Below are 22,568 nucleotides of genomic sequence, written 5' to 3' on the forward strand. Positions count from 1 at the left end.
CTCCCCTTAAGAGCTTTCTACACTACTCTAGCTGTGGCACTAGGAAACATCAAACTGTGCGAGGAGTCATACTCTCATTTTTACTCTTAAGGCATTATCCTACTCAAGGAATAAAACCTACACAATTATTTACATGATGGTTACCCATCCCATGTATACCAGACAAGCGGCCACAGGCAAGTATAATGCTGTGAACAAGCTTGGCTTGTTACAATTGCTCGTCCTTTCTTTCATTTTTTAGCAGGATGCCTTTTTTGCTCATTTGTATTCTTTTCTTTTCACTCTCTTCACAATCTCCTTTTTCCTAATAAAAAATATTTTACTTTTCTCTAAAAGGTGGCTCCCTTTTTCTAGTGACTATTGACACGGCTCTTTGTTTCCTTTTTATTGTGCCTCCTTGGCCCTTACTGGAGTTCATTTGCTTATGAGAAAAAGAAAACAATGCTTCAGGTGTAGGGGATTTAATTGGAGGTTGTGCACATCAGATCTCTGTGGCACGGTTTATAAAACACGCATCTTAGATAAAGAAATTTACTAGAAAAGAAAAGTGAGATGGAAGAGGGAGGGTAAGTCGCCTTTTTAGATAACAGAGCAAGGAAGAAAGAAAGTACAAAAGCAAGTAAAAAAACAAAGGACAAATGAATAAAGAAAAAACATTGCAAAGAAGAAAGAAAGGTACAAAAGCAAGTAAAAAAACAAAGGATAAATGAATAAAGAAAAAATGTCAATTGAGCAAGGCTTTTCAATCATTCTCAAAATTAGTGAAGCATGCTTGCTTAAAAACTCAAGAAGCATAAGCCCTGAGGGAGTCGAGGCAATTCTTTTCAAAAATAATTGTATAGATATAAATTTTGTTCCTTAAAAGTCATAATCTTACCTCTAGCCAAATATGTCAAGGCACCAACAAAGGTGGACAACTCCACAGACTCTTAGCTTCCTCATCTCTTCCAGAAACCCTAAATGAAGTAAGCGAAAAAAAATTGATGGTGTTATGTTAGTTGTGGCCCTAGAAAGGGTCAGAAGCTAAGTCAATGATTTCTGTGGGTAATGAATGTGTTGGTACAATGTGTCCAATGCTCACATTTGTGGGCAAGCCAAGTTAAGCTGCGATATGAGCTACTGAATCCTTCCTTAATTTAGTTTGGCTCCGGAAACAGTTGTTGGAATCTTATATTTGCAATTCAGGTCATGCGATTCGTATCAATTCCACACCAAATCGATTCAAATCTTTTAGAGTTGAAAAACCACTGAATTATTGCTGAATAACTGATTCACCCTCTGAATCTAATGAAACAAATAGATTCACATAATTCTGAACCTATCAGATCTAGTAAGACCCTGCTGCAGCCTTTTTTCTTTTGCCTTCTATTCCTTCTCTATGTAAGTTCTGTGCTGCAAATAGGAGAAAACCAAATTTAGGTCTTTTGTTGCCTTCACAAAACCATATGCCTTTTAATTAGAGAAAGCATATGCATGAAATATGATTTTTTAAATTGTTGATAGACACTAAAAGTTCTGGTTTTTATTATTTCATCTTGACTCCTTCCCTTAAAAAAATGTAAGGTTTATTTTTTCATTAATTTTTCTTGACTCTTTTATTGTTTAGACTTTAGAGAAAGCATACACACATGATTTTTTATTGTTAAAATTTAGAAATATTTTATTATTTGAGTTGTTGTATGTATCTCAGTATATGCATAAATTTGAGTTGATTTTGGAAATTTGTACCAAGTATTATGGCTCAATTCAATTCTCAATTCCCAAAATTGGGATTTTGTCACAATTCAAATCTTTATGTTAGCTCGATTTGACATCTAGCCTATGCACATTGGATATTAATCTGTGCTGGCCGGGATCTGTTCAAGCTTGGCCTCGATTAGCTTGGTGGAGCACTGGATCTACCTTACTCTTAAGCCTAATTAGGTTCATTGTTTGCCTGTTCAAAGAATCCATGTCAGATCTAGCACCATTGGCCTTCAGTGATGCAAATTATTAAGTAGAAAATACTGCAGAAATTTACTGAATTACTCATTGTATTCAACCATATATAATTCTAATTGTGCAAAGCCTCATGTATTTCGAGCTTGAAACATGAAGAATAAATCATCCTAGAAATTTAACTTGAGCTTGATTTGTTCGATTAATTTGCACGAACAAGATGTGTAAATGCCAAGCTCAAGCTGTTCACAAATTATTGTTTTGTTCATTTTTCCTTGAATATTTCAGCATGTACACGACCCTAATCAAGCAAAGCTTTGGATGGATTAGGATTGCCTGTTAAGAAAACAAAGGATCTAGCCTGAGTTTGCCTCCTTGCTGTTTGATTGATGAGCAAACCTAGGATCTAGGCCTGAGTGCTGCACCTAACTTGTACAATGCTTTGGGGTGCAATTTTTTTTATATACAAGTATGGGTAGATTCTTAGCCTTTGTTTGCATTCTTTGTCATTCTGTTGCGTTCAAAATTATATGCATTTACAGATTGCTATCTGATTTCCCACACAATGGCAGATGAGGAGTATTATTGCCCATGGCATCTGAACTTCCATCATGTTATTAGAGCTTAGTTGTTTCACTCTCGGCCTCTTAATTCCCATTTTGCAATTTTATCTTTAGAACCTTGTAAAATAATTAATATTTTATTCACAAGAACGCTGGTGCAATTTGTTTTCGTGCTAGTATCAAAATCTGTTAGGACTAAAGAGCAAATTCTGAAGCTGGTTTAGTCATTTTTAAAAGACATTGTTCTAATTTTTTTTATATGTTCATGGTTAACAGGCTGAAGGCAGCAGGAATCAGGTGCCCAACTCCACTGCTTTTGAGACTTCATGTTTTGGTCATGGAATTCATAGGTATTGAGTGTGCGCGCGCATGCATGCTTGTTGTTTGCCATCTAGATATGTTGTGCACCACTCTCCTCTCCCCCCCCCCCACCCCACCCCACCAACCCCTTAAAAAAAGAAAAAGTATACCTAAGTATATAGTGTGGAGACATAATTGTTAGTCACCTTAATTTCTTAAAAATGGAAGAGAATTATAGTTCATTGTTTAAAAAATCCAGATTTACAAATTAAATGTTTCTTGGTGCTTTTATGTTATACAGGAAAGGCTGGTTGGGCTGCTCCTCGACTTAAAGATGCTGCTTTATCATTGGACAAGTTACGAGAAGGTTATGTGGAGGTGTGTCCAGAGCTTCATAGTTATGTCATATGTTAAGCTTATTGCTTCCATCATTTAGCACTATGGCCATGTACTGTCTTTGAGGCTATCTTATCTTTTTTAATTGTGTTGATCCACTTTTGTTCTGGCCTCGCTTTTCTTCACCATATCTTTAACTCAAACAAAATCATCCTGTGTTGATGCATTTACTTGTCTCTGTTTGACAAGACTAATTTGTATCAATAAATAATAAATTTATTAGAACATAGAATAGACGACACAAAAAGAGAATAATCCTATTTGTATCACTCTGCTATTAGCCATTGGTAGCTCAACAAAACAAAGCCTATACGCTACACAGAACAATCACTCAATTTCATTAGACCCAGTATTTATGATCTTACTAACAATCTTATACCTGCCAAGACATTTCTTCCAAAAATACCATAATTTCTCGTGTTTCTAGATGTGAGGCTGCTGCAAACCCAGCTCTATGCCTAGCCTCTAAATCACCTCTGCCTCTGGAATTAACCACCATCCAGTTAGCTTCTGCTGCCCATCCAGCAAGGCTCCTGTTAATACCTAACCATGCAAACACCCCAACAACTCACCTTGCCTTATAATACTCAGTAGATGAGTAGGCATTCTTCAATAGAATTTCATAAAAGTCATTGCCATGTCATCCTCATGTTGTGGCTGGCATGGGTTTTACACATTTTGGAGAGTACATGTGTAGAGGGGCCTAAGTTGACAGCCTTTTTAGAATGTGATGGAGGACTGCATACAGATAATTCTAGACAATCAAATTCTCTTTGATGATGTAAAAAAAACTTGGAATTTTTAATGTCAAATAAATCTAAATAATTTCGGAGTTTAATGCTAAGGTGAATGAGTAGGGTATATTTTTAAAAGATAAATTAAAGAATGAACGTATTGCAGTAAGTTAGGCCTAGCTCCTGTAGAAGATAAGATAAGGGAGGAACAACGTAGATGGTATGGGTATTTGCAACATAGGCCAAGTCTTGAGTTAGTGAGGAGGAGTGAGCTAATTACTGTGAGGGGGCAGTAGAAGGGGTATGGGTAGACTTAAGATAACTTGGAATGAGATAGTGAGCGAGGATTTTGATAGCCCTGAATTTGTTAAGGAAATTGCCCATGATCGTGTAAATTGGCAGAAAAGAATTTGTGTAGCCAACCCCAACTGGTGGGACTTAAGGCTTGGTTTATTGTAGTAGTTAATTTAGGGTTAATTTGAATATTTTAGGTGTGTTGGGCTTATTTTATTTATTTGTCATCATGTATGGTGTATAACAACTACATATTTTGAATTCAAATTGGTTTCCGGTTCCCTCTCCCCTGTAGCTTTCTCCCTCTTCTTCTTCCAGTCTTCCTCCTCCCTCTTTCTTCTTCTTCTTCCCTCCTCTCTCTTTCCCTCCCTTGATTCTGTGTGTGTTTCTGTTCCTGTTTTGTTCTGCTCCTGGATCAGTTTGGTATCAAAGCAGGCTTGGACCCATATCCAATTTCTTTGCTGCTGCCACTCTTGTCCCAAACCAGAACAAATTGGAGTCACTTCTGTGCACCTCTATTGCACATTGTAAAAGGTTTGAATCTTCGAGTAAACCATCAGAGCCAAACAAAGCTCTTGCAGATAATTGCACGCTGCCCCTTGTCTTTGAATAGTGCTGCCCCTCATCTTTGATATCTCCACCACCATAAAAAGCGTAAATCTCTGTAAGGCTTTCCCTCCAAGTCTTATTGTGCAAAAAAGATGTAGGGGCATGCACTGACTGAAATTTTCCCAGTTCCCAGTTTACCAACTTCTGCTGGAGTTTTCTTGACCAGCCACCACTATTGGATTTGCCAATCCCAATCTGCTTTCACCTGAAATACCTTCACCTGAGGACCATTGGTGGAGGCCCAAGCTCATGCACCAACAACTCACGTGATTAACTTCCAGAACTTGAATATTGGTCTGTAGTGTGAGAATTTCATTCCAGCTACAATATTTTGAGTTCTTTCGCTATATTCTGTGATCTGATCTATATAGTAAGAACTTGAACTGCTATTATACCAGGCTACCAGCAACGTTTTGGAGCAGAATCTTGTGCTGGTAGCACCCAAATTCTGACTTAATTGCAGTGTTTTGTGGAAATCTATGTGAGATATTCAGAATTATTGTTGAGAAATTGGAGATCTTGAGCTGGGAAACCAACATTTTTAATATTTTGAAGGATATGGATTTGGAAATGATTCATGAGTTATCTTGAGATTGTTGCTAGTTTTTCAATGGTAATCTTTCCAAGAGAGAATTTTTTTTTTTTTGATAAGTAATAAGTTTATTGATATAAAAAATGAACACCAAGTACACAAGGAGTGTACATGGGGTAAACAAATCAAAAACAGAAATTACAAGAATCTAGTAAATCAAAAACAGAAGAAAATGATTGGTTTTGCAAAGCAGCCAACCAATCCATCAAAGTTGTAAAGAAAAATAGCTTCAGGTCCGAAATGGATCTTTCCTTATCTTCAAAACACCTACTATTTCTCTCCCTCTAAAGACACCACAATAAACAATGAGGAACTATCAACCAAATAAACCCATTTCGATAAAGACCAAATCTGCCTCTTGCCAACATTCTAGCAGTCCCACTACAGATTGCGGCATAACCCAACTCACTCCAAACAAACCCAACACCATAACCCCCAAGTCCATTGCAACCGGACAATGAATAAAAAGATGATCAACCGTTTCATTATTACACTTGCACATGTACACCAATCCAATAACCAAACCTTTCTTTTTTGTAAATTGTCAATCGTTAAGCATTTCCCTAAAGCAGCAGTCCAAACGAAAAAAGCTACTCTAGATGGAATTTTCTGTTTCCAAATACTTTCCCAAGGAAAGCCACAATCTTTGGAGCCCATTAAAATACCATAATAACCTTTAACCAAGAAGCCCTTCTCTCTATTAGATTTCCAGTACATCTTATCCTCACCGGATCCCTTCACCGATGCACCATATATGGTATCCATAAAACCAGTCAAGGCCTCTAATTCCCAAAGATGCATACCCCTAAAGAAACTTACATCCCAAAACAAGACTCCATTATCAAACTTCATAAGCTCAGCCACGCTACCTTCTTTATCTTGGCAAAATCTATACAAATCAGGATAGGTGACTGCAAGAGACGTCTCACCACATCATTGGTCTTGCCAAAATTTCACCTTAGACCCATTTCCAATATCATATAGAACGTGGCAAGAAAAAGAAGGCCATCCCCGACTAATATTTTTCCACAAGCCAACACCATGTGGACCATTAACAGGCCTAGTACACCAACCACCCCATGCACAGCCGTATTTCACCTCTATCACTTGCCTCCAAAGAGCAGGTTTGATAAATCCCCCAGCAAGCTTGGAAGAAAGCCATTGTAAATCCATCTGGTCCAGGCGATTTATCACCATTAAAATTTTGTATGACATCAAAAATTTCCGCTGCCTCAAATGGTCTATCTAACCAATCTGCGTTATAACCAGATATTCTTGGAAATACTAAGACTTCTGGGAATGATCGACCAACTTGTTGCTCAGACTATAAATTCATGAAAAATTGAGTGATGTAATCAGCAATCATACCTTGATCGGAAGACAAGGCACCATCAACCACAAGGCTTTCAATACCATTATTTCTTTTATTAGAATTAGCCATTCTATGGAAAAATTTGGTATTTGCATCCCCCTCCTTCAAGTGTAGCACCCTAGACTTCTGCCTCGAACTAATCTCTTCTAAAAGAGTGAGCTTTTCAATATCGGTGCGGAGAGTAGCTTGTTCTAACTTTTCCTCAGCTGTTAAAGGATGAGTTTCCTCTCAATTTGTTCCAAAGTTGCTGTATCTTAACAGTGACATTCCCAAATTCCGCCTTGTTCCACTTTTTTAAATCCAACTTCAATGCTGCCAATTTCTTAGCTAGTATGAAACTAGGATTTCCTTGGAACGAATAGGATGCCCACCACTCCTTCACTTTATCAACAAAGTTCTCCACCCTTAACCACATATTTTCAAAGTGAAAAGGAGTTCTATCTCTCCAATTACTCCCCCACTCCAACAGAATTGGGTAGTGATCAGAAAGTATTTTGGACAGCCTTCTCTGTGAAAATTAAGTGATCCTCTAAGAATGGAGAGAAAAGAAACTGATCTATTCTAGAAGTGGAGGAAGAATTGGACCAGGTGTAAAGGCCTCCTTCCATGGATATATCCATCAGCCATGAAAAGAGATAAAATCTGAAAACTCATGCATAGCCCGTGTATAACTTACAGCCCCTAGTCTTTCTGATGGGAAGCGGATTATATTAAAATCACCTCCTAGGCACCATGGCGAATCCCACCAACTAATCAGCCCTGTCAGTTCGTCCCACATTTTCCTACGCCTCTTGTTCAAATTTGGCCCACAAACACCTGTGAAAGCCCACTCAAATTGATCACCGACATTTTTAAATTTGCATGAAACAGAAAAATACCCCACCCCTTCCTCCACCTTTTCCACTACCCTTCGATCCCACATCAAGACAATACCTCCAGAAGCACCTTCTGAACCCAAGTACAACCAGTCTACATATGGACAACTCCATATATTTTGGACAATTCCTCTAGTAATCCATTCAAGTTTAGTCTCTTGCAAACATACAATATCAGGTTTCCATGTACGCAAAAAATTACGAATCTGAAGCCTCTTCTCATCCTTGTTCAATCCTCTGTCATTCCATGAAAGTATCTTCAAATTCATTTAGAAACAGAGAGAGCCTGCTCCCTATTAATACCACTGCGCGTAGATGAAGTAGAACCATAATTAATTGAACTGAATAAACCTTTCAGTTCTCTTAAACCTTTCGCACCAGTTCTCTTTAAGTCACTTGCATTTTTTTCCAAAGTAGCCCTATGGCGTAATTTAGCCTCAACAGCCAGCAAAAAAGTGGTTACTTGATTTTCCCAACCTTATAAGGACGTGCCCTGAAATTTGTCAAACCCTTTAAATCTTCTTTGGAATCAGAGAACTGTTTTATCTTGATCTTGTTTTGAATACAACGAGGCACTAGTAACAAGGAGGATAAGACTTGCACCTTGTAAGCTCATGGGACTTGCGCTAGGTGGTGGGATGGAAATATGGAATACAATATTCCTGAAGACAGCAAGGTAAAACTCAAACCTGCTTTTGGTTTCGGATGAGAGTTAATATAGGGGCCGAATAATCAGCAAATTAAAAACTTGATTAAAAAGGTCTCATTTCATCTTTAAATCAAATAATATTATAAAAATGTGATTAAAATAATAAAATTACAAATAATACACATTAAAAAATTACTATAATAAAAATAAAATTTATTATAATTATTTTACTTTAATTGTTCTACTTTCAAATTTTTCTTTACGATAAAAATTTTATTGGACATGACAATTGAAAAATAGTAAAAGTATTTTGTAATTGGATTTATTACTATTTTTTGAAATTTATGTATATTATTATTTTAATTATATTTAAATTATTATGATCGTTTATTTTTTATTTTAATTTAAAAGTGTATAAAATGAATAATTTAATCCAAAAAAAGTTTTTTTGGATATTAAATTTTTTGATAACAGATTGTCAAAACAACTGAAAGCCATAAAATTTGGTTTTTGGTTTTTTGGCAAACAACCAAAAACCAGCAACAGAAATAGAAAGCTGACAACATAAACAAATGCATTTTTATAATCTATTTTTTTCATTGTGGATAAATAGAAACAAAAAATAGAAAATAACAATGATCATGGTTGTCAAATCGAGATTCGAATCGTGAATCAAAATTCCAATTTTGGGAATTGAGAATCGAGAATCGAATCGTAAGATTTGGTATAAATTTACAAAGTCAATTCTAAATGACATGCATACATTGATATACAAACAACAAGCAAAATAGTAAAACACATTTAAATTTTGACAACAAAAAAATCATATTTCATTTGTATGTTTTTCCCTAAACAAATGAAAAATAAGAAAACGAGTAAGGAAATATTAATAAAAAAATGAACTTTGTGTTGTTTAAGGGAAGGTCTCGAGAAAAAATAATAAAAGTTGAATTTTTGGTATTTATCAAGAATTAAAATAATAATAATATTGCATGCATATTCTTTCTCAGATTAAAAGGAAAAAAAAATTATTCAAAAAATGATAATAATTGAACAAACTACTGAAAAAACCAACTTAATCTTAACAACACAATGAAATAAGAGTACCACCATAGCCTGGGAGTGTTTTGCCACTTCTTCTCAATGGCAAAACACTATACTCCTAGAATGAAGAATGATTTTGTGAAGACAACATGAGACCTAAAATTCAATTTTCTCCTTTTTAGTACAAAATTGACATAGACAAGGAATGGTGATGGTAATTGTGTAAAAATAAAAGCAATAAAAAAAAATTTTGGTTTGGAGGTTTCAAACCAGTTGGGCTTGTCAGGATATGATAGGTCTAGAATCGTGTGAATCGATAGATTTCAACAAATCGTTAGATTCATGAGGTGAATTGATAGATTCGGCAATGATTAAGTTGTGTTTAGATTCGCTAGTAAGATTCGAATCGATTTGGTGTAGAAGTGATTCGAATCGTGAATCATAAGATTCTAAAAATTATGACAATGATACCAAACAGACCCATAGAGCTTTCCCTTGATTATTATAATGAGATCTTCCATCGCAACAGGCAAAAGAGTTCTTATTTTGGGCAACATGCTTCAGATCTCACAACAGCCTAATATAGATGAAACAGAGATTATTGTAATGGACTGCACAGGTGATCACATAAAAGAGAAACTTGCAAGTGAACCTAAAATTGTTGTTGTCATGGATTGTCATTGGGGAAATGAAAGCTTCATTGGCTGTTTTATTAGATCACATGATGCTTTACTTGAAGAGCAAGCAAATGCAACGGAACAAAGTGTTGTTCAAGCCCTAGGAGCGGGCAGCAGAGTTCAAAGTAAGAAGCCTTTTGGTGGATGAAATTGTTGAATCTTGTGATGACTCTGAGATGCATAGGCCCCAAGCCCTGGTTCATCTTCCAAAGTGCGACAATTCTCCACTTATTGACTTTATTGTGGTTGGGATCTTGAGGAAAATTTTAATAATTTGTTAGTGATTGTGTTAGTTGAAAATGGATGATATGAAATTACAAGATGAATGGATTGTGTATATATATTCCCCGCCCTGGCTGTGACATTGTAAAATTCAAGATTTAGTTAGGTCGGGTTTTCTCTAAACAAGGGGAGTTTGTTGGAGGACCTCTTACAGATAAATTTAGGCAATCATATTCTCGTTAAAGATTTAAAAATTAGGAATTTAACTATTTATTTTAGTTTTTATTCCGGATGTATAAGTATGTTCTTTTTGTGTTGTGTAAGGCAGTAAACATGTTTCTTCCCTGTCTTGTGCAGCCCTCACCTTTCTTCCTTCTCTTTCCTCCTCCCTTCTTCTTGTTGTTGTTATAACTACTGCAATAAAATGCTGTTACTAACATACATGATATTTTATGGTTGTAACAAGGTTTTTGTGTTATATTTTGCTGTTACTCCGCAGTTATGGTTGGAATAACACTTTAACCTTTCTTTTGTCAGATGATTGTGGCAATGCGGACATTATATCAGAAGTGCAAATTGGTCCATGGAGACCTCAGTGAATATAATATCCTCTATTTTGACGTAAGGTTCTTTTAGTTCCCCTTTTCAATTGATTTTGCATTTAATTGTGAATAATATGTAAAGATTTTCTTTTTATGTTTCTCAGGGTCACTTGTATATCATTGATGTTTCTCAAGCAGTTGACCTTGACCATCCTCGTGCCCTTGATTTTCTTCGTGAAGATTGTGTTCATGTTTCTGTGAGTTTTTCCTTCAAAATTGCTAGTTGAGATTTTGATGGTTAAAAAGAATAACTAAATACATAAATATTGAATAATACAACTTAATGAAGCATCTGGCGGCATGCAGGATTTCTTTAAAAAACATGGGGTAGCTGTTATGACTATTCGGGAACTGTTTGATTTCATTGTTGATCCATCCATTGCTGATGAATCCGTGGACAGTTATTTGGAGGAGGTTTGATACTATTTTTTTCATGCTATATAAATTTCCTAAAATAATTTAGACTGATCTTTGTTGTAAATTGTTTATAAATGGCGGAGGTTGGTGCTTTTTTTTATTTTTTAATGCTATATAAATTTCCTGGGATAGTTTTTGTAGATCTTTATCTTTAATTGTTTTCTAACTTCTTTCAGGTTCAACAACGAATTGTTTCTAGAGTAGTTTCTCAGGAAGATGAAATTGCAGATTCTGTATTTATGCAGGTAATCTCTATAGCAGTATTATCCTGCTATTATTTTTTTTTCCCTTGCTGTTTTTCAAACTAAAAGTTTTTCATAAATTATTCTATTACATAAAATCTAATTCATTGCCAGCATGGTGACTTGATCTTGATTTTAATCTGAATCTGACATGTAGTTAATACAATGATTTCTGAATAATGCTTTTCTTATGTCAGCATGGTTTAGAGATATGGGCAAGTCTTGAGTTGAAGAGGTTCAAATTTTAATTTTTTCTGAGATGTAAAAAACCAATTTCTAGAAAAAAAAAAAAAAAAAAAATTCGGTACATGAAGATTTTAACAAAAATAATGCAACTGTACAGACCTTAACAGCATGTAAATGGTTTATCCCAAAAGGCCAGAGCAAACACGTACAGAAGGAACCACTATATAACAGAATTACGTTTACAAATATATCAATCATACCTCTGAGCATTGTCAACCTCTACTTGAAAATTATCTTTAAGTTCTGTTTTTCAATGATAACCCTTTTTTTTTTATCTTGCTTCATCATAGAAGCTAAAATTGGAGCTGGAAAACATCGATAATCCAATGCAGGACATACCAATGAGAATGGGCTCTGCTTGGAGACATTTATCTTTCTTTCCTACCATAACTAGTTTACTGTAGCCGTAAAGCAACTGGCTTTATGTAACTCTTAACATTAGTCCTTTCAAAATTATCCTGCAGCCAGTGCACTTCCCAATCCTATTGCATCCTTTACTGCTTTTTATACAGCACTTTTTTTTAGTATAATTGTCCTTAACATTCTATGAGAATCACATTCAGAAGGCCTATTAACGAAATTTTGATTATACTCGTGGGTAATTGCTTAAAAATTGCTTTCTTCATTAGTAAGCCTCATGTTTGCGGTGACTGCAGTCTCCTCAAGCTGACCATGAAAGGAATCCAATTATTAAATTACAAGAATATTTTAATCCTTTCCCAAAAAATAAAAAATTTCATATGATAAATAGAGAAGGTTGGTTTGGTAATGCTCCTTGTTGCATGAATATCGCACAACTTGTTAATTTCTACATTTTTTTTGCCAGACATTTATTCCGAAGACACTAGAACATGTGAAGAATGTGGAGGAGGATGTAATCCGGTTAACAAGTGGCAAGGACACTGGAGACATGTATTATCAGACTATTACTGGACTGAAGCAGGCTCTTTCTATGGTTCAACGATCCCCTGCTCACAATGATCAGGAACATGGGGACGCGGACGGTAAAGAAAAGCACCTCACCAATGCAACTGATCATTCAAACTCAGTTGAAGGCGAAACAGAATCCGAAACAGATGGAGATGAAGAAAACCCAAGTGACTCAGAAGGGCAGGAGTCTGCATCTGATACCGAGGCACAAGCACCTGTTGATAAAAAAACTGCCAGGAAAGAGAACAAGAAAAAAGTTAAAGAAGAGAAGAGGGAGGCTAGGAAGAACAAAGTGCCAAAGGCTGTGAAGAAAAGAAAGAAGAAGTTGGCCAAAGCTAAGAAAACAAGGTAGGAAGTTACATTTATCGGTAGGGATGAGAATTTTTTTTTTCTCCAGGGAATTCATTGCCTATTGATTAAAAAAAAAAAAAAAAACAATTTTGGCATCTGGGGAAATACTTGCTTTGGGCAGCCATTTTTCTGTTTATATATTTAAATTTTGTTTCGCCTTTTATATTATGTGGTCACTTTTAAATTTAATTGTCAAGTTTTCCTCTAGGACAATGCTTGTCAAAAGTTCACATTTGATTTCCTTGGGCTCCTATCTGGAACTTGGAAAATATGAAGGGAAGGAAGGGAAAGGAAAAGACAAAGAAATTCAATTTGTCATGTTTGGTTATCGAGGAAAGCGAAAATATATATATATATATATATATATATATATTTATATTAAATCAATAAACAAAAATTTGGTTTTATACACCATTAACACTCGATTTTTCTTAATTTTTAATTATATGAGAATAGATTTTTATTCTTAGGAATATTCGATATAAAGAGAAAAATATAATGGAAAACAAGTTTCTTTATCATTTTTCTTTCCTTTCTTTTTTACACCAAAAATCCTTGTTCCAAACAAGATACATGCAATTCCTAAAGAGGTGGGAATGTCATGATTTTGGGTAGGGCATGACTTTATTCTTCAAAATCACAATATTACCTTTCAATTACAATCACAGCAAATCGTATTTCTTGATGCCTAAATGAAAATGCATCGACTGGGAGTGATATATTCCCATTTCAGGAATTTATTACGATGCAATTCGATGCCCCAAACGCAGTTAGGTCATAACTGGGCAGATGGGTTAACATTTGTACATTAGATTGTCTGGGTTAATAAAAAAAGTGAAAAAAAAATAAAGAGTATATCAAGTTAATGGATGGAATTTTGATTCTACATATAATTAATTTTTTTATATTTTAAATTGTTAATTATATTAAATTGAATTTTTATTTTCAGTAGTATTTGATATAGGGAAAAAATATAAAAGAGAACGAGTTTCCTTCTCATTAATTCGTTTTTCTTTTTTCAACTAAAATCCTTGATTCAAACGGATCCTTAGAGCTAGTTTGGATCAAGGATTTTATTTGCGAAAAGAAAAGAAAAGGAAAATATTTTCCATCATATTCTCTCTATATAAAAATTAACAAAAAAAAAATGTTATAGAATGTGACAAATTAAAATTTTTATTTTGTTCATTTTTCTCAATAACAAAACACGAAAGAATCGAATCCTTTCTATTTTTATTTTCTTTCCTGAATATTTTTCAAGCCCTAAATAAATCATTAAAAAACTTGATAGTGTTTGAAAGTATGAATTCCCGACTTTAAGTTTGATTACGTGAATTTAGATTAAATTCAATACAATATTATATTGTACACAAATTCAAATCTAAGACTTGAAATTAGCCACCCAAATACAAAATTTGGTGAATTTGTTCATCCTTCTCTTCTTTCATTTCATTTCATTTTCATGTTTGGATCATGACCCACTCCAAAATGAAAATTGGAATGTGTGCACCCAGACAGTGTTCTGCCTTTTCTCTCGCAAGTTTATTTATTAGATAGAGGACGTTGGTCTTTGGCCCATGTTCTATGAATCTGAATCCATGTGCCGGGACATTCATTTTCTCAATGTTGTTTTCATGCCACCATGTTGTATCTGCAGTCTTACATTTGAATAATATGAAAATTTGTTTTGAGGTGACCAAACCCTTTTAATAATACTTTGGGTTTTACAGACATACAAGTTGAAGTAATATTCAATTCAAATCGAAAACTTTTCACATATCAAAATTATGTGTCGCATATTATTTGCCAGAGATTCTCTATTTGGCGAGACTGCAGAGAACCACCGTTACATATGCGTATGTGTTTGTTTGACATTATCACGACGATTAGTAGTATATATTATACTGATAATGAAAATGATGATATCGCTTAGGTCACTAGCTAGGAAAGGGTCCATTTATTTTTGGATCAATAATTTTGACTGCTCGCGTGCTTGAAATTTATGCAAATTATTATTATTATTTTTTTAAAATTGCAGCTGTAAGATGTAATCTAGAAACTATTAATCTAGTTAATTAAGTTCTCTTTAATAATTTTTGAAATCTAGATCATTAGACTGGAAGATCATTGAATGTTTCAAACTCTGAAACATCATTGAATGTAAAATTGTTATGTATAGTGAGTATTACCAATTGTCTGCATCATCACTGAGATGAACATCAAGACGGCTCTCAAGGTCAAGCTCTCCAAATCTTAAGAAAGTTTTAAAATGTGGAGTGTTAAAAAGTGTGAGGCCTTCATTGGGGGTTTGGGAGTGAATTCACATTTCAATTTCAGGATGTCAAAGTCAAAACCCTTTTTTTAATTTTTTTTTGTTTTTTAATAAATAATTATTGGATTTAAAGTATTTTTGTCGATCAACCAATTTTTAAATGCTTGAAGTAAATTATACAGAGATACCCACTTTCTCGTAAATTTATTTTGAGTCGAGGTCTTTTGACTCAATTTTCTCCTAATTTTTCTACTGGAGCAACTCGATTTTTTGCTTTAAATTGGTGAAAATATTCTTCTCTCTTACAAATAACTTTTATCTCTAACTATATAAACAATTTTGAGTTCAAAATTTATTTAAGTGACCCTATGTTAGAATGAGATTAAAGTCAATTTATGAAATTGGCATATTAAATGGTCGGTTAATTTATAATCATGCCCTTCCATCCCCCCACAAAAAAATAAAAAAAATTATAAGTTTTTCTTAGTCAATATATTTAGTTAATAGAAAAAGTCTTATACTAAATAATAATGATAATAATATTTATACAATTTTTACTTATTGAGTAGAAAATGTTTTAGGGCCTGCAATGAAGAGAAATAAGGGGTGATTGGACTTACTGATTTGAGAAACCCTCCGATACTTAAATTAATGAAAAATTAATTAGTGCTTAAGACTTAAGGGAAGGGTTTTTTCAAGGTTAAGTTAATTCTACATTTTCTGAGATATAGGCACACAGTTTATTAAGACCCATTTGGAACTCAGAAATTAATATTATGTAAAGGAAAATAAAATATTAAGGAATCCTTATTTTCATGTTTGATTATTATGAAAAATGGAAAAGAAAATGAAAAATATTCTAAATTTATATATATAAAAAAGTTTCAATTTTACACTGCATAGATATTTTTTTTCTAATTTTTAGTCATTTTAAAATAAATTTTTATTTTTAATAATATCTAATAGAGAAAGAAAATATAAGAAAAATGAGTTTTCCCTTCATTTCCCTTTCCTTTTCTGTCCCCTTGTAAAATCCTTGATCCAAACTGTTGGAAGTGGTGTCATCCCAAGAGGGGGTGAATTGGGTTTTAAAATTTTTTGGGTAATTTAAATATTTGTCGATTCACCACAATTCATATTTCATTCGATATTGAAAGCGTGTACGTAAAAAGATTAAGCTATCAGTGCAGACATACACGTATGCATCATATTCTCATTTAAATTAAATGTGTAACGACTTGCTATACTTTATAAATATTTTAAAATTTTTCAATAATAAATACCATGAAATTCCATATCTCTAATACCTTCTAATATATAAATATATTTAACTACCAACCTATGCAGCAGGATGTTGTATCCATATAACCATAAACACATATATACACAATACCAGAGTACTAAGATGTTCCCAAAATATGCATATATAACTATTCCTCAGAAAGAAACCCTCATCTGTGCCAGAGTTATACAAAATTAATTTCCCAAAAATACAAATTAATCTCCCAAAAATACTCACTCTATTGATGGGGCAGCACTGAAGCCCCTCTACCTGCGAGCTTGATCTGCTCGCCTACTTGAATCACCTGAAAAATATTAAAGTAATGAGATGAGCCAACACTCAGTAAGACGAAATATGTTATTGCTAGTATGTGGCAAATGGTTATAATACTATGAAAGTCTGATTCTATATAATCATATATAACTGAATCTGTAAATATGGTACAAATAATATAAAATACCACATTGTTCACATTGCTTAACATAACTGTCTTTATAAGTTTTCTATTTAAAATACTTCTAATATACATAAGTATATCTTTTGTTTCTATAAACTGTATATACATATAAATACTGAAAAACTTCCCTATGAATAACTGTATGTCATGATTTAACCCCTCATGATAGGGTTGTGCGGCCCGTAGGCAGGATCTATCACTGGCTGGCCTACCAGGATAAACCACTATACTCCGTCAGTTAGATCGGCCCTCCTCAACCCATATCTGATGGGGAGCCTGTCCACAACATAAGCACGATCGACTTATCTACCACATATTATCTGAATAGGTGGTTGCACTCTATACTGTATATAGTTACGGTACCGTGCTCTATAAACTGTATCTGTAATGGTCCATCAGGGTCTGATACTATATATTACGTTTCTATATACAACTATCTGTTTCACCATGATTCTGTAATAATTGTATTAACCATGACGCTGTAATAAATTGTATCTATATTAACTGTGTTTCTGAAATTAACTGTAAATTTGTATGTCATGGTACTGTAAAACTAAAAATCAAGGTATTCTGAAAAATATTGTAAAACATGTTCCTTGTCTGTATATTCTGTAAAACACAATCTTGAAAATACTGTAAAACATATTTCTGTACTGTATCCATATTCTCATGCCACATAGTAATTAAAACATCTTAAACATAATTGATAATTGTATAAAATTCCTGCTGTGAATAATAATCTGGTAAAAATACATATTTTATACTGAAAATCTTACTAGAAGTGCCTAGCATAGCATATTTCCCTTACCTATTTCCTGCTAGAACCCCTACTGTGGCGAGTCTTACACCCGCAGGGTTCTCCACTCAACACCCTGAAAACCATAAATCCCATAACAAAATAGTTTTATTTCCTTGCGTACTACATTTCCTACAACTGCTGAAAAGCCAAACTTTGACAAAAAGACCTTACCCTAAATCTGGGATGAAATTCAACTTCGCCCCACCGACAATCGGCTCTGACAGACCCTAGGAGCGTCGTGGTGGCCTCTAATAATTGATCCAGCGGTCGACGGGGCCGGAATAGAGGAGAGAGAAGGGAGAGACCGTAGAGAAAAGAGAGAGAGAGTTTCTGTGAACTTTCCTGCGTAAAAACTAAGTTTAGCCCTATTTATATTATGGGATTTGTCAACAAGTCACGTCATCTCATCGATGAGGCTAAGAAGTAATTCGTCAATGAACTCTCCCCTTCATCGATGAAATTCAGAATCGCCCAAAACATCCTCTTGGTATCTTCTTGTCGACGAAACATGTCCTCGTTGACGAGACCCTCTTGTACCCTCGTCGACGAATCCTCTGTGTTCATCGACGAGGCCATGAGAAAATTTCTTGGGTTATTACATTCTCCCTTCCTTATAAAATTTCGTTCTCGAAATTTACTATTCATATAACTCATCATCCTTTAAAGGCAAAATGATCTACTTATTTTATTACTTGCCCTCATTTATGGCGGAGGAATATTGTGGTTACATGGGTAGTTCTGGGAGATTACAACTCTAAAAGAAAATTCCCCCAAAATCAAAATACTACATATCCTATATACTACATTACAATTCCATTGTGCTAAACAAAATAAAATTACCATTACCTTAATTATACATCACTGCTGTATTCACTAAACAAGTGGGGATATTTTCGTCTGATCTCATCTTCAAGCTCCCAAGAAGCTTATCGCGTGATTCTTCCACAGAACTTTTACTAGTGGTATCTTTTTACTGTGCAATTCCTATTCTTTTCTGTCTAGGATTTGTACTAGAGCTTCCTCATATGCTAGATCACCACTGAGTTCCAATTCTGCATAACTAATGATATGAGAAGGATCTGTGATGTATTTTCTTAATATAGAAACATGAAACACGTCGTGAATCTTGAATAAAGATGGTGGTAAAGCTAGCCGATAAGCCACTGACCCAATTCTCTCGAGTATCTCAAATGGGCCAATGAACCTAGGGCTTAACTTACACTTCTTCCCAAACCTCATGATCCCCTTCAATGGTGCTATTTTCAGAAATACATGATCACCCACTTCAAATTCTAGTTCTCGGTGGAGAGTATCCACGTAACTTTTCTGTTGACTTTATGCTGCACTGATTCTATTTCGAATGAGTCGAACTTTATCATATGCCTACTGTACTTTTTCTGGCCCCAAAACTCGCCTCTCACCCAGCTCACTCCAATATAAAAGGGAACGACACCTCCTACCATAGAGTGCTTTATAAGGAGTCATGCCAATGCTAGCCTGGTAGCTTTTGTTGTAGGCAAATTCCACCAATGACATATACTGAGTCCAACTACCCCCAAAATCCAATACACACGCTCGTAACATATCCTTAAGTACCCGAATCGTTCTCTCTGTCTGACCATCCGTATGAGGATGGAAAGCGGTGTTGAATGCTAGCTGAGTCCTCAATGCCTCCTGCAAACTTCTCCAAAATCGCGATGTAAAATGTGGATCACGGTCCGAGACTATAGATACCGGCACTCCATGGGGTCGAACAATCTCCTATATGTAAATCTTTGCTAACCTGTTCATAGGGTAGCTAATTCTGATGGGCAGAAAATGAGCTGTCTTTGTCATCCTATTAACAATCACCCAAATGACATTTTGAAATTAATCAAAGTTCCTAATCAAAGCAAATGAAGGGGTATTTATAGTTTTTCAGGAAATTATGACCGTTGGGGACATATTGGGGATTTTAAAAAAGTTTAATTAAGTTTAATAAAAATTAACCCCTATTTAACCTCGGTAAAAATTGGTCAGCCAGAGAGGTTCGGTCAACCAAGGCAAATTTCAACTACAAGTTTGGTTGGTCGTCTTAGTGCGGTTATGAACCCTTCGTGGGTTTGGTCGACCAACGCAAAGTTTGGTCGGCTACTCATCTAGGTTTGGTTGACCAAGACTAATTTGAACTACAAGGTTTGGTCAACCAATTAGTTGGGGTGTCAGACACTTTATGGTTCGGTCGACCTAGGACGATGCGTTCAAAATAGAATGGTCGACGGAGAGAAGTCAACATGACTGGTTCGGTCGATCGAGGCATTTATACTGCCAAGGGTTCGGTCGACCGAGACCACTAAATTTGTGCTTTTAAGTCCTGTTTTCGTCTCTATGCTTTAACAACCCTATGTGATCAAGCATATGTCTTTTAAGCTTAAGGGTATTGGTCCTTATGGTCATATTATGGTCTACGGCCTATTTGGTTGACTGAGCTAATTAATACTGGAAGGGTTCAGTCGACCGGACTTATAAATTAAGCCTAAAAATCTAACATCGATCGACTTCTTTGTAAGCCCTAAATTGACCCTAAAGTTAACATATTAAAACCTTTGTAAAATTTTATCTTTTTATGAAAAAGTTTTGTATGAAGTGTAGGTGCCCTATGGTCAGTCCACGGTCATTTGAGCATTCAATCCATATTATGCAGATCCATGCATTATTATAGACCAAAGATAAAAAACTAAATGCAAATACATATGAATTTAGATGTCTTTTTCTTTTCTTTCTCTTCAAATCTTCATGGAATATGCTAGGATGATGTGAGCTTTACATCCTTTTTGACTTCCATTTTCAGTCTCCTTATGTGTGTGTTGAATTGTAAACTTGTTCACATGCTAAGTACACATTTGTCAGTATCAAAACAGGGATCAGACTCAAAAAGCTAACACAAACATAACCTAAGGGATGGAAGATGGGGTTCTAGTTGCCCTCCCCACCATATTCACTTCTTCCACTTCCGTTTTTCAAGAGGAGGGTTCCTAGTTTGTTTATTGTTAATAGAATCATGCTATCTGTCACATAGAACGTGGCGAGAAGGTAGGGATGACGCCCTATCTGCTCGCCACATCAACCTATAACCATCAAAAACCTGTGACAAGTAGGATCTTTCATTATTATTTTTGTTACAATAATACTAGTATCTAAAATTGAGATGATATATTCATTTTTTTTTCTGTCTTTTAACAAATCAAACTTGTTCCTATATCCTTCTACAATCAGGCTCCATTGGGCACTCAGAAAATATAAAAGAAAAAAGAAAAAAGAAAAAATAACAAAAAATTCATATTTTCATGTTTGATTATCAAGAAAAGTCATAAATAAAATAAAAATATATCAAATCTACAAACAAAACATTCATTTTATACATCACTAATATTTAATTCTTTCTTAATTTGTAGTCACATTAAAATAAACTTTCATTTTTTATTATATTCAATAGGAAAGGAAAACCTAAAGAAACCAAGTCTCCTCCTTATTTTTTTCTTCTTTTCTTTTCTGAATCAAAATTCTTATGATTTGCTGCATAGTGAATTATAAGAAATGCGGTAATGGGCGGATCATAATATCGTCATCCCTCAATTTGATGCTGTTTGGGTGAATCCAAAGAACTAATCTAGATTAGACTTTCGGACCATTAAAAAAAATCATATGATGATGAATGAAGGGAGAAGAAATAATTCTTATTAAAGTTTTGGGTCATTAAAAAAAAACATATGATGATGGATGGAGGGAGAAATAAGATGGGGATGAGATGAGAATAGACGTTGATTATTATTAGTGCTATTTTGTTCCCATGTCAAAGGTAAGCTAACGGCCATGTCGGGGTTTGAAAATTGAAAGGGGTCATAAGCCAATCTTCCGGAATGCTCTGTCATAAATGTATACGTCTCTTTTCCTTTTTCTTCTTTTTCTTTTTCTCTTTAGAATTCGATATTTTATGTTATTGCAATCCTTTACTTCACACATTTCAAGGAGAGTCAATCAGAAAGGCATGCCTGCGCTTTCACTTTCAGTTTCAGTTTCTCCAAGGCATCGCTTATAAATGTCTTCATTTTTATTTCTATTTTCTTTTAAATACTTTATGCATATATAAATATATAAATTAATTTATGGATAAGTGGCAAAAGACATTCACTTTTCTTAAAGTTTGATAAAAAAAGTAAAACCTATTCATAAGAATCTTTCTTGAGGTTTTAAAAATATCACAAACATGTCGTGGTAACTATTTGGATTCGGAAAATATGGAGGAAAGGAAAGGAAAGAAAAACGAAATTCAATTTCCCATGTTTGATTATCGAGGAAACTAGAAGAAGAAGAAGAAGAAAACAAAAAATATATCAAATTAATGGACAAAAGTATGATTCTATACACAATTCAGAACAAACTTTTATTTTTTGTAATATTTAGTATGAAAAGAAAAATATTATGTAAAATGAGTTTCCTTCTCATTTTCATTTTCTTTTACTTTTCCTACCAAAATCCTCGACCCTAATGGACTCTTAAAGTTTATCAAAAAGACACAAAACTCGCCTGAAAAGATTTTTTTTTTTTATAAAATACGAAAAAAAAAAAAAAAAGGTTTGATTCTATTTGAGCACTTAAGGGAAAGTCTACAAAATTTTTAAAATCTTAGAAGATGTCAATGTCTTTTTTACGAATCTCAAGGAAG

At 34.4% G+C, this 22,568-nt stretch overlaps 1 protein-coding gene across 1 annotated transcript in view; it reads left to right on the plus strand.

The window, feature by feature from the left end:
- Positions 1–13,294, plus strand: part of LOC131160580 (uncharacterized) — a 29,864-nt gene extending 16,570 nt beyond the window's left edge. Inside the window, exons 6-12 of the mRNA XM_058116396.1 lie at positions 2,778–2,851; positions 3,103–3,179; positions 10,803–10,886; positions 10,972–11,064; positions 11,174–11,281; positions 11,461–11,529; positions 12,599–13,294. Coding sequence (XP_057972379.1) covers positions 2,778–2,851; positions 3,103–3,179; positions 10,803–10,886; positions 10,972–11,064; positions 11,174–11,281; positions 11,461–11,529; positions 12,599–13,054 — 961 coding nt within the window. The 3' untranslated portion in view covers positions 13,055–13,294. The remainder of the gene's footprint in view (positions 1–2,777; positions 2,852–3,102; positions 3,180–10,802; positions 10,887–10,971; positions 11,065–11,173; positions 11,282–11,460; positions 11,530–12,598) is intronic.
- The last annotated feature ends 9,274 nt before the right edge of the window (positions 13,295–22,568 follow it).

Source organism: Malania oleifera, chromosome 7, assembly GCF_029873635.1.
Source record: "Malania oleifera isolate guangnan ecotype guangnan chromosome 7, ASM2987363v1, whole genome shotgun sequence".
Lineage (NCBI taxonomy): Eukaryota > Viridiplantae > Streptophyta > Magnoliopsida > Santalales > Ximeniaceae > Malania > Malania oleifera.